Here is a 15,301-nt window from a genome sequence, read left to right on the forward strand (position 1 = left end):
GTTTAACAAGTATACATTATTTTGTTACTTACTAATTTACTTTATTTCGCAAGTACCTTCTTTTAAATTACTTTATATTTAAGGCCAAGTACAGCAAACAACTTCTAAATACAATTATTTGCAGACTCAGGCATTACTTTCAGAAAATCCAAAATGAATAAAAATAAAGAAAATTAATTTGCTACTCCGCGAACGCGGTGAAGGTTAAATTGACGACTCATGATGGCCACGATCTCTAATTTAATGGCTACGCAAATTAAAACCATGTAATGTTGTTTTTATTACCACAAAATATTACTGAAATAAATAACCATGCAAATTAAAAAATATACTGTTCATTAATGGCTACGCAAACTTACTAAAACAAATGGCCACGCAAATTAAAAACATATAATGTTGACTTATGGCTGCGCCATGTTACTGAAACAAATGGCCACGCAAATTAAAAACATACAATGTTTGTTTATGGCTACGCTTTATTACTGAAACCAATGGCCATGCAAATTAAAAACATATAATGTTGATTTATGGCTACGCAATGTTACTGAAACAAATGACCACGCCAATAACATATAATGTTGTTTTATGGCCACGTAACCTTACTGAAACAAATGGCTACGCAAATTAAAAATATATAATTTTGTTTTTTGATCACGCTATGTTACTGAAACAAATGGCCACGCAAATTAAAAACATATAATGTTATAACATATAACATAAACATATAATATAAATACACCACAAGGCTACGCAGTACTGTTACTGTTACATAATTATGTAAAAAGCCACGCACAATAATATATAAGTCACATATTTGAAATTACGATTTTGTGCTTATTTCAATGCAATTGGAATAATGTCGATTCTAATATTTAATATCGACAAGAAGAAGCGAATACCAAATGTTTTAAAAGCAATGAGGCTCTTTCCATAAGAAACGCAAAAAATATTATAAATAGCGGTGATATTCTACCATTGTTAAATTATATTGATAAATATTATTCAATTATAGGAAATGAAACTGTTTTTCCGGATTTAAATTGTGTATATTTGTTTCTTCAAACAAACCGACGTTTCGGGCCCTTTACAGGTCCCATGGTTACGGAATCATTTAAATCCGGAAAAACAGTTTCATTTCCTATGTGTAACAATCGCGGAAACCTAAGAACTCGATATATTATTCAATTATTCAAATAGCCCTAATTTAATTACAAAAATCTGATTTGTCAATGTCCGAGATCTTACATATTCTTAACGATGTCAGAGCGGTAATGCATTGTACCATTGACGAAGAAAAAAAAAGAGTGTTATACCGAAACACCGATTATGATGTGGTTAGAGAGACAAGTGGAAAAATTGTGAAGGGCATTGACATAAATAACGAAAGTTTGTACAAATATGCTCCTCTTATATCTGTGGTTGTTGAAACATCCTTCTCATCTTATAAATGGATATTGAGTGTCAAACGAAATAGTTTGATACCGGAAAATATTGAAAAAATACAAAATGTATAATTAGCAGCTCATCGACTTACATATTTTTGTTTGAATATCACCTCCAGTGCAACGGAACAAAATGATTAATGTGCTACCATCTGTACGTATTAGAGACTTAAAGCGAGCTGGCAACGTTCAGTTGTGCATCTCACTCGACCTTATACTAAAAGCAGTGAAGATAGCTCATTTTCCCGCACGCACCGCTCCTACTGAATAAAAGACATGAACTATCAACGCTAAGCTTAGCAACCCAGCAGGGTTGAAATTAGGATGGTGATTTACTATCAACACAGACAGTTAATAGTTTGAATTAAAAAGACCGATAAACTATTAAGACCGTGCAGGCCGAACGTCATGTCGGTCAGTATCGGAAATACATTCCTTATAGTTCGTAAATGAAATATATAATGTTTTTAAAAAAAAAGGCGAGTAATAATGGTTACTGTAAAAGTTGCTCTTTAGCTTCAGGAACTAGCCCTGTGCCTATGAAAAGACGCTAATTGCCAACGCAACTGTGAATTAGTAAGTTCTTGATTTTCCAGGTTTATATATATATTTCTCGTAATTGACTGTTACGTTGCATTAGGTTATCCATAATTATTCCAGGAAATCGTAAAGGTTCTACATTTTTCCAAACTTGGCACCCAGTCAGTATACCATTATTATATCGAACATTATTAATTTAAATCTTTCCACTTGGAATTTGGCATTAGACTTACAAGTCAATACCATACTTGCCACAACCGAACGGCGAGATCGTAAAACAAAACCGCGACAAATTAAGCTTTTAAAATAAGTTCATGCCAAGATTCCGTCTGGAAGAACGATCTTCAGTATTAATTACGATGTATAATAGCACCCCATATGCAATTATGTAAGCAAAAGAAGAAATATACAAGTGGAAAATGACTAGACAAGTCAGAATTAAGAAGGACAAAAGAAAATAGAGGGGCAATTGCAGATTCGTAATGAAGAGGAAGGTCAAGGTGAAAAAAAATGGACACAATGTAGAACAATGTAAAATGCTTTAGGCTTTGTTTATTTAGTAGATTGTGACAGTTAGTAATGATTATAAAAGTAAAGTAAAAGTACACAGTGCACAGTGTCAAAATTTGGATTAATTTTATTGAAAGAGATAGATGTAGTGTATGCACATAATTGTGCCATAGATATTAGACAATATAAGTTACACTGTGGCCCGCCGTTCCCGCACTACGATACTAGAAATTGGTGTGAGCGGACGTATCGCACGTGTACGTGAAGTAAACACATGTTGTTTCATTGAGCTATCCCTATACTAAGTAGCGTAAACGCCACAGAATCCTAATAAATTTATACTAAGAAATAAAAAATAAATACAAATAAAAATCCGTTTAGATATGTACTTTTATTAAGGAAATATATTTTTTCGAAAGGTCACTTCAAGAAAAATGTTTTTGCCTGTATTTTCCAAAATATGTGAAACTTCCCTTTGAAAAAAATACAAATTGACTGTCTATTTAAACTTTATTAAATGTGTAAATCCTAAGTCCTTAAGCGCACAAAAAGCAAGAAGAAAATTTTTTGTTAATTTAAAAAATATATGTATATAAAATTAACCGTACTAAATTAGCATTTTTTACCTTCAAAATATTCTACAATGTATCTATCGCATAAAGAAAAAGTAAACGTTTATCTCGGAAAATCTCGGAGATACCACGTTTCTAAGGTTTTTGCAGATTTCTATGGAAATAGGGTTCTCACAAAATGTAGAAGTTTTTACTTGAGTACGAGAATCAATGGAGGGTGATGTGTTAAAATAACAACAACAACAATAATAATATATTTATTTCGAATATGAATAGAGTTGTACGTGGTAGTAGATACAAAGATGTGAACTTATTTTAGTGTTAGTAAATACAACATTTTATTCATACATGTGGGAGCTTTGGTAGCCCTCAACAATTCAAATTCCTTTATGAGGTTCAGATAACATAGTCCATATGGTACATTAATTGAATTTTTACATTTTTAAGTTACGTTAGTTAAATTTAAAATCAAGTGAAATAAATTAAATTGAAGTAATTTTGTTAAAAATAATTTAAAACAATGTACCTACCTTACACGTTATTGGCATATTTTGTTATAATATTCACGTATGTGCATTACGTTGTGTGAATAAAGATAAATTATCCTAGCAAATGATGAAAGCTCATACATTTTCCTCATTATCGGTTTGCAGAATGATTTCGTCTGTTGCAAGCGTGATATCAGCAGCTTCAATATCAATTTCTTCTGATGGGTAATGATGGTAACGAACATTTTCCGTGGTCACTCTTAGAAGGTAAAGAACTTTGTCAGGTAGAGATTTTTTATGTTTGTGAGGTGGAGGAGGAGTACTAAGTGTCAAAGAGGATTTTAAATAAGGATCAGACGATTCCAGTGCACGGTGAAACAAGTCTGTGATGGTCGTTTTCCGATCCAACTTTCGTGTATGGTGTTCTCGATTATAACGTCAAAACTTCTTCCTTGATTCACTGGCTTGTTCCGATAACATACCGATTGGTAATGACTACAATCAATGAATATAAAATATTGCACTTTGCAGACTGGATAAATATTCAGTGACAATACTAACCCAAAATTTAAAAATTCAATGTTTCTGATCTCTTGTGTGTGTTGCATCTGGATGTTTTTATGGTAGTACTTGTTACTATAATTAACAAATCCGCGTTAATAAAAAATATGCTATATGATTATTGACAAAAGTATGCCACAAGACCATTTTTATTTTTAAAGTTCTAAACTGTCATGAAAGTTCCAACCAACACTGGTCTTCCCATGGTCACTGACGACTATACATATATACATAAATAAATTGCAAATACCGTAGATACATTGGCAGTATTACCTTTCGATGAAACGTAGTTCGACTCTGCTCCTCACCACCTCAACCATCTGCCAATTATGTCTCTCTTCAGAGATTACTCCTATTGCGCTCGTAGGCCACGTCATCTAAGGGAAGCCCTTAACAACCCTGACGACCCTATTCGCTTTCGCCATGATACAGGCCAACTAGATCGCAACACATCCACAGTCCACACGAAATAACAGTCTGAAGTACCTGAAAGGCCGTGCCTACGCCAGCTACCTACTTCCACTTATGGGAGAGTTTTCACAGCTTCATAAATAACTGCATAGCCATAAACGTCTACGTTACTTTCCACTTTCGCAGCTGCATTGCCTTAGACAATCTCGTAGTGTTGCATAGTCTTTTATAAGTTGCTACATACATAAATAAACTTACCTGCAAATCTTCGGATTTTATTTTCCGCACGTCCGACCTTCTTACAAGGTTACATTAAGCAGGTCCTTGTAGAACACTTTTTGTATCTGAGAGAAATTGAGACGAATAGAATTACAAAAACATTTCTATTAAAAAGAAAAGGTTACTACAGCTATTTACGGAACATGATATCAAAATTTTATTAAAATAACGAAAAATGTCCAGTGAAAATCCTCGACTCGTAGAGAATTTTTCATTAAATTAATTCTGGAAAACCTTTGATGTTTTCACATTTACAAGTTTACTTTTAAATGCAAGTAGGTAAGTAGTGTTTAATAATCGGTAGAACATAATATTGCAAAGGATATTTTTTTATTACATATTTTGTACATACCATCTTTTAAAATTTAAAAGTTTTTGGCAGTCTCTTAACGAATAAATGTCTAAACTTGTCGTGCAAAATAGGTGTGATGTTTCTTCCTCATTACTGAAGAAAAATAAAAATCTGCCCTTCTATGACTCAGACGCCTTGGCATGTCTTGCAGCATGAAAGTTACATTACTATTGTTTCTTTAACGAGAAACCACGAGATTCTATCAAAATACGCACCAGAGTCATTCGTGGGCAACATTGGCTTTATTCTGAGGCAGCGCCTTTCAATGTCACGAATTAAAAAAGAAATAAATTAATGAATTTTGAAAATTTTCAAAAGTGTTTTAAAAAAGTTAATTCTATTCAAGTTCATAATATAATATTTTGTTCATAATTGTTTGATGTTATACGTAATTCGTAATGGGTCGTTATTACTCGGAATAAATTAGTTTTAATTTTAATTTTATAATATCTTGTAGGTATAAACCTACAATATAATATCTGATATTGTCTTGTATCTAAAATCTCAAGCAAGTGAATGAAGATTTCATCTGCGTAAATGTCTATCAATTTTATTTGTCATGTGACATAAATAAAAAACAGAAAAAAAAGAAGTGCTGAAATGTTTTGGTACATTATCATATGCAAGCTTTTCCGAATAGCTACGCATTGGTTAATATTTTAAAGATATTAGTATATCTGTAAAAAGATCTCAAAAAAGGGCGTATGGAAACAGAGGTTAAGAATAGGGTTATGAAGTTGTGAAACAAAGTTTGCATTCACTAATTAATTCCTGCTCTCAAAACCCGTCCCACTAACAAATTGCTCTACACTTCCTCGTCTGGTATGAAGGATCAGTTTTGTACTAATCTCTGGTATGAAGAAACAGCAATAATAACATCCATTTCTGCAAGCATACTTGCATGATAGGGTCACATACCTTAGATGTATGTTTATATGAATAATCTAAATTATTTTTTTTTTCAATAGTATGTTTTGTATGAATCTTTAAATTATAAAAATCTCTATAAAAAGCACGCTTCCTGCAATGCGGAACATGTTTAGTCACTGGACTGCGATTGGCTCAAACGTAATTTGCTTACCTTAAATCTCAAAAAGAGTGAATTCATCTGCTTTCATAGGACCTCCTGTGTACCGTTTAGATTTTCGGGTTTCTCTCAGAGGAAAGTTTAAGGAGACTGGTATTGACTGTGGCATCATAATACATTTACTCACATATTTCGTATGGCCGCAAAAATATACATAATTTTATTAAGAAAGTCCGTTGTCCGTAATATTAACCTTAGAACAAAGTCCAAACTCATGGTACCACGGTTTCGTTTAACTATGGTAAACAATTTCGTTTATGGGGAACTGTATACGTTTTTATAATAAGATTCCGAAACATATATTAAAGTTATCATTTCCAAAATTTAAAACTTACGTTACATTATATAAAGTCCAGATTCCATACAATCATGAAAAGTGTATTCCATAGCATTTAAGTTTATTTTAAAAGAGCAATCCAGAGTTTCTTGCTTGGTCTTTTCAGGGAGATCAGCGTAGTAGTGTACGAGCAGTAGCTTAAAAAATGACGTTTTCAAGTGTAAAAATTTTACCTACAATAAATAAATTCTTATTTGACTTTGAATTGACTTTGCCGAGGCAACAGCTTCATTTTCATTTCCTTCTATTAAAGCTCATACATGTGATAGTAATGGAATGGTGTGTTCGTGAGAAACTCCAGTTAAAACTGATGCTACTTAGTACCATGGCGTAGTTTTAGATGAGAAGCTTAACTTTCACACACATATAACTCTTCTTTCCGGGCATGTAAGAAAAACGGCAAACATATTAAGACTGCGTCGGGATATCGCTTCGCCAGAAATTGACGAATTTCATTTCATGACGTATCTATTTCGCTCTCTGCCACTCACCCCTCACATATTGCATTTCCAGCTGGGGTAGCGCGGCAAAGACACATATGTTACAGTCGGAAAGTGCTCCGCGCTCTGTTCTTAAAAGTATGCTCAAAACCCTCGACGATATCCGACTACAGTTTTATACAGGGTCCGTAAGCTCTTCGTTCTCAAAACTTTAATAAACACTCATAGAGAAGGTGTGCGGTCAGTTGACTACAATGTTTTAATTACAAAGCGTATGATTCGTATCCCACTCACTATCATACCATTTCTGCCGCCAAGCAGTAATGTAAGCATTACTGTGTTCCGGTTTTGAAGAGTAAGAATGTTGGTGAAATTACAGCCACAGGATTTTTCAACTTATGACTCGGGGAGAAGGGCGCAGTACCAGTACCCCTGAGATCTTTGTGATTTAAAGCGCTAATGGGCACTGCAACTGTTATGTACAGGCGTGTTACTTAACACCAAACGCACAACTAGGTCGTGCTTTATTATTACTACACTTGTACAACAACGTCCTCAAATCATGTAACATAAAATTTTGCTCATCAAGTACAGTCACTACCTATTACTTGGTTTTATAAAAAAAACCTATACTGCAAAACTGGTTGCTTGACTTGACTTAGGATTTTGTTGAGAATTTAATTGTTTTGCATGTCGTAGCTGCACAGTGAACTTATTGTTATAAAACATTACTGTTTAGTTTATAAAGCATCAATTATTACTTTTATACATATATAAATATCATCATCAACGCATTTATACGTCCCACTGTTGGGCACGGGTCTCCTTTCAGACGAGGCCGCCACGCTGGCCCAATGCGGGTTGCGTACTTCACACGTTTTCCGAGGCTCGTGACCCTTCTTCGACGTACCAACGCAATATATCTTAGGTTTGCTTGTTTAAATATTTTAAATCCATTCTGTTCATTTTAATAATGTAAAAAAAACCGACTTCAAAAGTACGTGGAATTACATCTATTTACCAAGTTTTTTTTGAAATTCATTACTGGAAAGTGCGCAAACCCGGATTCATTCCCTAGTTCGCCACTATACGGAACTTGACACAGGAGATAATAAAAAATCGGTTCTCACTACTTAAAGTATATTGAGAGAAAAATGCCTTGAATAATAGAATAGCAAACTCAACTATTAAAGTAATTGCTCCTTATAATAAAATTTTGGTGCTATATATAAAAATGAGTCTTCATGAGTGAAAAGTTGCTATTGTATATTGAGGTGGATGATTTTCTTCAAAATTAAATGGGACCACTATTGGAGGTACCCTCTTTCCAATAAAAAAAAATTTATGAAAATCGGTGCACAACTACCGGAGTTATCGCGTAACGTACATACAAAAAAAAACACAGTCGTATTGAGAACCTCCTCCTTTTTTTGAAATCGGTTAAAAAGGCAAGTATTGATGTAAATCGGTTGTACGATAATGCCCTACGACGACACAAGGTTGCCTAGTGTGGGGACCGCGGTAATTATAAAATTGTTACTATCCACCTGTAAAACACATTTTTATTATTTTGTTATTAAGTAACTTTAAATTATCTACTTTTGGTGACTAGAACCGAGTAAACCAGCCTTGTTATAAAGATACCGGTAAATAATAAATTGGAGCTAGATTAAACAAGCTACAAAAGTTGAATAAAGTGGATAGGTAGTAGTTCAGCTTGTTATAACTTTTCACCAAGCAATAAATGTGCAACGAGGTCAACTGAGGAAATTTCAATGAGATATTGTCTAACTATAGAATAAAACTTTTAATATGTTTCATATTGTTAGAGAACGCAATTTGTTTATCACCTCGTCCTCATTATTTAAAAAAAAAATATGGTAGGAACATTGAAAGCTCTTATTTTTCCAGACTTATCTCGAACACTATTGTGAATTTATGATTTACATTTTTCATATTCCACCATTATGGTATTATCTGAGATAGGGAATGTTTTCGTGAAATATAATAATAATAATAACGCGTACACACTCTTAGCCCCTCACTAGGGAAAACCTGTATCGCGGGTGCCATTGATCACACACAGACAGGCACAAATTACACCCAACTCACGAGAGAAATAAATGTAGGCCATACAAATATTTCTCCCGGCCCGGGAATCGAACCCGGGACCTCTGCGTTGCAGTCCAGCATGGTAACCGTTCGGCCACAGAGGCAGAAATACCTCAGAGTATCGTCGTCTCCGAAATATTGTTTGGCTTAGGTTAGCAGGCTTTCGAGTTATGGGTACCTTCATCATGGTCAACTAATAAGCCTTGAAATGCTACATGCATTTCACGGCTGACTACTATGAAGAAGGTTTTCACCCCGCTTGCCCAACTAACTAGGGTTGGTTCTATTTGTTCGAAGTTTTCAAATACTATCTATATACCTTAACCATGATATAGCAGTACAGTATGTAATCTAATCGGTATAATCTAAGGCAACAATCGAAACATAAGACATAAATTATAACAGATAATAATTTAATTCATTTGCATTATAACAGTAATCAAGATACCAGTTCAGAAAAATAATGATAACTTTAATTATAGCTTATATTATCCATTGGCATCTGTCGACTTTATAAGGTTGATGACTCTATTATATATTAAGGTTTTCGCATCAATACCCCATACGAAGTCTAGATGACTGAAACTGGCGAGCGGTACGCGGAACAAACCAACAGGTCTACCAAGTTCTTGGAATAACCTGAAGACATCGTTAACATGAGCAAGTGGGTCACTTTCAGAGTAGTGCAAGAATACAGGTGCAGTAATCCTGCCAAGATTATAGTCCGGGGGGTTTCGTGAGCCATATATACGCCTGTTTGAAATCCATCCATGGTCATAGCGGCGGAAACGACGGTCATTGATGCCCTGGCCGTAATGTACGAACTGCCTGACGGATGAACCGGCTGGAGTGTGTCCTAATTTCACTGGCAACATAGTCTGTTAACAATAAGGACACGAATTATACAATTGACAATCTCGTTACCGGGAGAGAAGACAAAATTTTTGCATTTTCAATTGCTTACCGCATTGTGTTGCTCCTCATTCCACCCACCGACCAAGAACATGATGCTGCTACAGATAGGCTGGAAAATTACTTCGTCCATGCAGAGCGCCTGGCCAGCCCATGTCATAATTAAATTATTAGGCAAAAATTCACCCACACCAATTAATCTTGCTATTCTCTGTAAAATAATTGCTTGAGTAGAAAGCAGGTAAATCTAAAAACTATATCTCTACATGAAAGTTAACCTAAAAACAAAGCAAATTCCTGTTTAGGACATCACGTCTCGGGGAGAACCATAATTTGCTCGTTTGCGCGTTGCTCTTCTTGCATTATCTGTCATAGACAGCGACACTTTTAGTTTTGTAGAAAATTACATGCAGCTCTCACCAAAAACTTCGTGTAAGTAGTTTCTGATAAACCGAAAAGAATGGAACGAGTCACCAACACGTTATTTGGAATCCTAAGGGTAAACCTTGGAATCTTTAACCTGGCTTGTACTTACCTCAATATCATTTCCGAAAGATGCTATAGCTCTCAAAAGAAGGCTTCTGTTATTCGCCATGTACGCAACGGGAGCCAAAGCATGCATAGAAATAATCTTTTGATTATATTCCGGACGAAGAGACGTCATGACCCAAAAAACAGTGGTTCCTTGAGAGTGACCAACATAATGCAATCTTTGTCTGTTGGTCTTTTCGAGAACATAGTCAATCATAGTAGGCATATCGATATTGCCTATTTCATCCCAGGAAAATCTCCAGAAATCGGTGTTTAAGATAGCATCAGGGTTCAATCTAATATGTCTACGTGAGTAGTAGTTGCCTCGTGCGTTACCCATCCATACATCGAAACCTTCTTCAACGAGGAAGTAGGCTGGAAAAGTTATCATACTTAAGTAGAGGATCTTAATCTCAGAAATAAATAAGTGCACAGTCTTGTTTACTTACCATTAACTCAATTTGTCAGCTTCGCTGATAGGTAGGGTATGGTAATATAAAAAAACAACGAATACCTATTGTAAGTATTACTTACCAAATGCCGTTCCAGGTCCCATAAGAACCCAATCAGCTGAAGAAGAAAGTAATCCATGCTGAAGAAATACTACGGGCTTATCTGGTGATGGGCTATTATGGTTGTCGCGACCGTGGGGAATGCGATGCATTTCAAGGATATAGCCATCTGGAGTCGTGACATGATGCACTTCGAGGGGGTAGTTGTACTTCCTGACGAGATCAGGCTAAAATTTGCAGAAATTATATTTAATTATTAAAATAATAAAATGTATTTAGTATAATATTATACACATTTTGATCTCAAATTATTCCCTGACCTACCTATCTACACACATCAAAAGTGTCTAGGGATCAAGTACGTTTAAGAGTATCGCTGCAATTAGGGTTAATTATATTAACTTTTTTGTATCGCTATTGATACTTTTTAGTGAGTTTTAACATTTAAATAAGGAATATTGTTTAAAATTCGATAATAAGAAGAAAATCGATTGTCAATGTGGTTTTGTATAAAAATGAGTTATAGCGTTTTGACAAAATCATTACAATATCTGCATCGGAACCGAAACAATTTACATTATTATGGAGAGACGACATCATTTAACCCGAGAAGTGATGATGCGAGCCGTCGGAATGTTGGAAGCTGGTTCCAGGCAACGTGCTGTGGCTTTCACTCTTAACACTACACAGAGCGTCATAAGTCGCCTCTGGACGCGCTATCGCATGACGGGCAGCGTGGCCGAGCGACATGGAGGACGATCTCGCATCACGACTCGCAGACAGGACCGGTATATCCAAAATACTGCTCGACGGAATCGTACCATGACCGCCATGATGTTGGTTACGAGGCTCCACAGCTCCTCAGGCTTGCTAATAAGCGATCAAACAATCCGAAATCGTTTACGTGAAGTGGGTCTGCGATCCCAAAGGCCGCTCAGAGTTCCACCTATTGCACCCTGCAATCGCAGGACCCGTTTACGATGGGCTCGCGAACACAGAAACTGGGAGGAAGAAGACTGGCGCTATGTGTGCTTTTCGGATGAATCCCGCTTCGGTATGAGACCGGATACAAGACGTACTCGAGTTTGGAGAACATCTGGACGTCATGAACGTTTGAGATATTATCAGGAAGTTCATCCATATGGTGGGGGAACAATAATGATATGGGCCGGTATTTGGATCGGCGGAAGAACCGATCTCATTTGGATCAGGGGTAACCTCAATGCTCAAGTTTACGCAGAGAGGATTGTTTCAGATGTTATCATCCCTTTGCGAGGCCAGTTGGGTGATTCATTTCAACTAATGCATGACAACGCAAGTCCACACACGGCTAGAGTCGTAACACGCATTCTTGCCGAAGCTCGTATCAACGTTCTGCCGTGGCCTGCTCAATCGCCAGACCTCAATCCAATTGAGCACGCATGGGATATGCTTCAAAGAAGAGCTGTGCCGAGTATGCATGCCGTACATACTCTACAACAATATTTTGACTTGTTACAAAACACATGGGCGGCCATTCCTCAAAGTGATTTTGATGAACTCATCTTAAGCATGCCAAATCGCTGTAATTGTGTGATTCGTGTTAATGGTGGAAATACAGATTATTAATTTTCTTATCTTTACAATAAAAATGAGCAAAATCATCATTTTCGCCATTTTTTTGTCATTTAATTGACGCCGTTAATTTGAGTTTTTTCCCACAATTTGCAAAAACATCAATTTTAGTTTATTTTAATTAAATATAGGGGTAAACGGTTAAATAAAACATAAGCATTAAAGTAAGAAGTCGTCCTGGAAGACTGGATTTGGTAAATATTGCTTAAATAATTTTTATTTCAAAAATATTCACTTGATCCCTAGACACTTTTGATGTGTGTATATCTGGCGGTAGGCACCCCCAGAGTTTGATTTTCATCCTACTCAACACTTGAGAAAATTTCGTTTTATAATTTGTTATATCGAAAATCAGACCTCTTGTGTGAACTCCATATTGTATTAACTACCAAGCTACGTTACGACTATAAAATTAAGTCAACAACGTTTAAAACATATGAATCGATGTATGACTTTTAAAAGAAGAACATTTTAACGAAACCCAAATAGGTATACAGTACATGCTTAAAACTTACAACATCCAACGAAGCATCCTCTAGTACGTTATCTACAAATCGAGGGTCAACTTTGAAAGCTCCACTCCTTATCATTTGTTCCACATGCTCGGCGTGGGGCGACTTCGCCGCGGCCGAAAACACGGCACACGCGAATAGCACTAACAACTCACGTAACATCGCTTATGCGTTTCCCAGCAATTTTAGAGCACTACCATTTTTATATTGATTTCAGGGAAGTTATTTACCAAGATAACAAATTGCAATCGATCATTTCTGACAAATATCCGATCATACACCTGCTAATAATCATTAACTTGGATAATAATAAAAATCACACTATATCCGTATATCATGCCAAATATCTGACTTTTCGATAAACCCTGAATAGAACATTAGAGTTTAGATTATACGCGTGCCATATTTTAATGATTTAATAAAATGTATATTTTTGTAGCAGAAAGGCTTCTTGTGAAAGAGTTCGTCCAGGAAAGTACTGCCACTTTTATCTATTCTGTCGCCAAGCAGTAATGTGATTATTACCGCGTTCCGGTTTTGAAGGGTAAGGGTGCAGGTGAAATTACATGTAGGGAAATCCTCTCTCTCATTCAATGGTCAAAAAGAAGAAATATGTTTAAATGTCATGTTTAAATATAGCTTGTCAAAAAAAATGGAAAAATATAAGGAGTGATAGTGATAGTGATATTAAACTACCGTACATAGTTATTTTTACTTGACATTGGCAAAATCATTGATTATTTCGATGGAGCCATAACATTTAAAAGAAGAAGAAGGAGTGATAGCAAAATGTATTTACAATTTTATTTATAAATAGTATTAGCAAAGTGTAGTAAATTCTTCAAAACTATAAGTTCTAAGTGGCCATGGGCCACATTTGTTGAAGCTTTAATAAACTACGCGGAACAATCCGATCGAAATGGAGTTATGTAAAATTCTGATTACGAAGCTGGATGGACATAACTGGGTCCAATGGCGTTATCGCGTGTCCGCAATGCTCAACGGCATCGACGGATTAATTGATATCGTGGAGGGCAAAGTACGAGAACCTGAGCGACCGTACTGCTACCGGTGACGGAGACACTTCTGTTCTTGGGGAGTACAATCGGATGCTAAGAGAACACAAGAGATCTTTAAGCACTGCGTTGCTTTTGATCACGAACAACATATCGGATGAAATCCTGGACAAAGTGATGAGATTCTGTCACCCTAAGGATGTATGGGATGAGTTACATCGGCTGTACGACGGCAAGAACGAGGACCGTTTGTATGAAGCTTGTTTGGCATTTTTTAAAGCGAAAAAAGATCCATCAGATGACATGGTGTCTTGTATTTCGAAATTGAAAAATTTGTGGCATACTTTGAAGCAGGAGTTAGTCAAATCAGGTGATGGTACAGATTTACCGGAGTTTCTGCTAATCTGCAAGATTTTGCATAGTTCGCCGGATACATATTTCTCATTTAAAGCGAGTTGTATGCTAATGTCAAAGAAGGATAGAACAGTAGAAAGTTTAACAAGTCAGTTATGTGTTCACGAGAAGGCACTGTTGATCTGTCACGACGGAGAGTCTGGAGTTGAAGCTTTTATTGTGAAGATGAATAAACAGAAAATAATTCAGAAGGTACTAAAACAGAATTAGGATACTTCAAAGGAGGAGAGCAGACGCTGCTTTATATGCAAAGACAAAGGTCATTTAAAATTGCATTGTCCTAAGAACAAGTCTGGAATGACAAAACCTGAGGATGTAGGTACGAACTGTGGGTATGTCTAGCATGAGGCTAACTTCGGTTTTTGCTATTTCTGCTGAGAATTATCCTGAGATGTGGTATATTGATAATGGAGCAACTAATCACGTAACGCTGCGAGATTTTAGATTTATTTGAGGATTTCAACGAATTTGGAGACATTCACACCGTTACTACGGCAGATGGAAATATTGTCAAGGCACTAGGCAAAGGAAGCATACAGTTTTCAACTGTTGTAAATGGAAAACCGAGTCAGTTTTACTTCAGAGATGTTTGGTACGTGCCTGGAATTAAAAGGAATTTGTTATCTGTGTTGGCGGCTCAAGATATGAACCCCAATAGT

At 35.9% G+C, this 15,301-nt stretch overlaps 1 protein-coding gene across 1 annotated transcript; it reads right to left on the reverse strand.

Moving 5' to 3' along the window:
- Positions 1-9,564: 9,564 nt before the first annotated feature.
- LOC113227905 (lipase 3-like) lies at positions 9,565-13,400 on the reverse strand. The gene is made up of 5 exons (XM_026460995.1): positions 13,216-13,400; positions 11,109-11,313; positions 10,579-10,949; positions 10,096-10,254; positions 9,565-10,009 (listed from the first exon to the last, which is right to left on the reverse strand). The coding sequence occupies exons 1-5, from the start codon at positions 13,372-13,374 to the stop codon at positions 9,620-9,622; spliced, it is 1,284 nt and encodes a 427-aa protein (XP_026316780.1). The 5' UTR covers positions 13,375-13,400; the 3' UTR covers positions 9,565-9,619.
- Between the last annotated feature and the right edge of the window lie 1,901 nt (positions 13,401-15,301).

Source organism: Hyposmocoma kahamanoa, unplaced genomic scaffold (genome assembly GCF_003589595.1).
Source record: "Hyposmocoma kahamanoa isolate Upper Pololo Valley unplaced genomic scaffold, ASM358959v1 220, whole genome shotgun sequence".
In the NCBI taxonomy this organism is placed as follows: Eukaryota; Metazoa; Arthropoda; class Insecta; order Lepidoptera; family Cosmopterigidae; genus Hyposmocoma; species Hyposmocoma kahamanoa.

What these genes read in the sequence shown, in the direction of transcription:
- LOC113227905 (XM_026460995.1), bottom strand. Translation starts at nt 13,374, where the DNA reads ATGTTACGTGAGTTGTTAGTGCTATTCGCGTGTGCCGTGTTTTCGGCC. An exon ending in GGGACCTGGAACGGCATTTG is followed by an intron (nt 10,950 to 11,108) that starts GTAAGTAATACT and finishes TAACTTTTCCAG; the next exon opens with CCTACTTCCTCGTTGAAGAA. An exon ending in ATGAGGAGCAACACAATGCG is followed by an intron (nt 10,010 to 10,095) that starts GTAAGCAATTGA and finishes TATTGTTAACAG; the next exon opens with ACTATGTTGCCAGTGAAATT.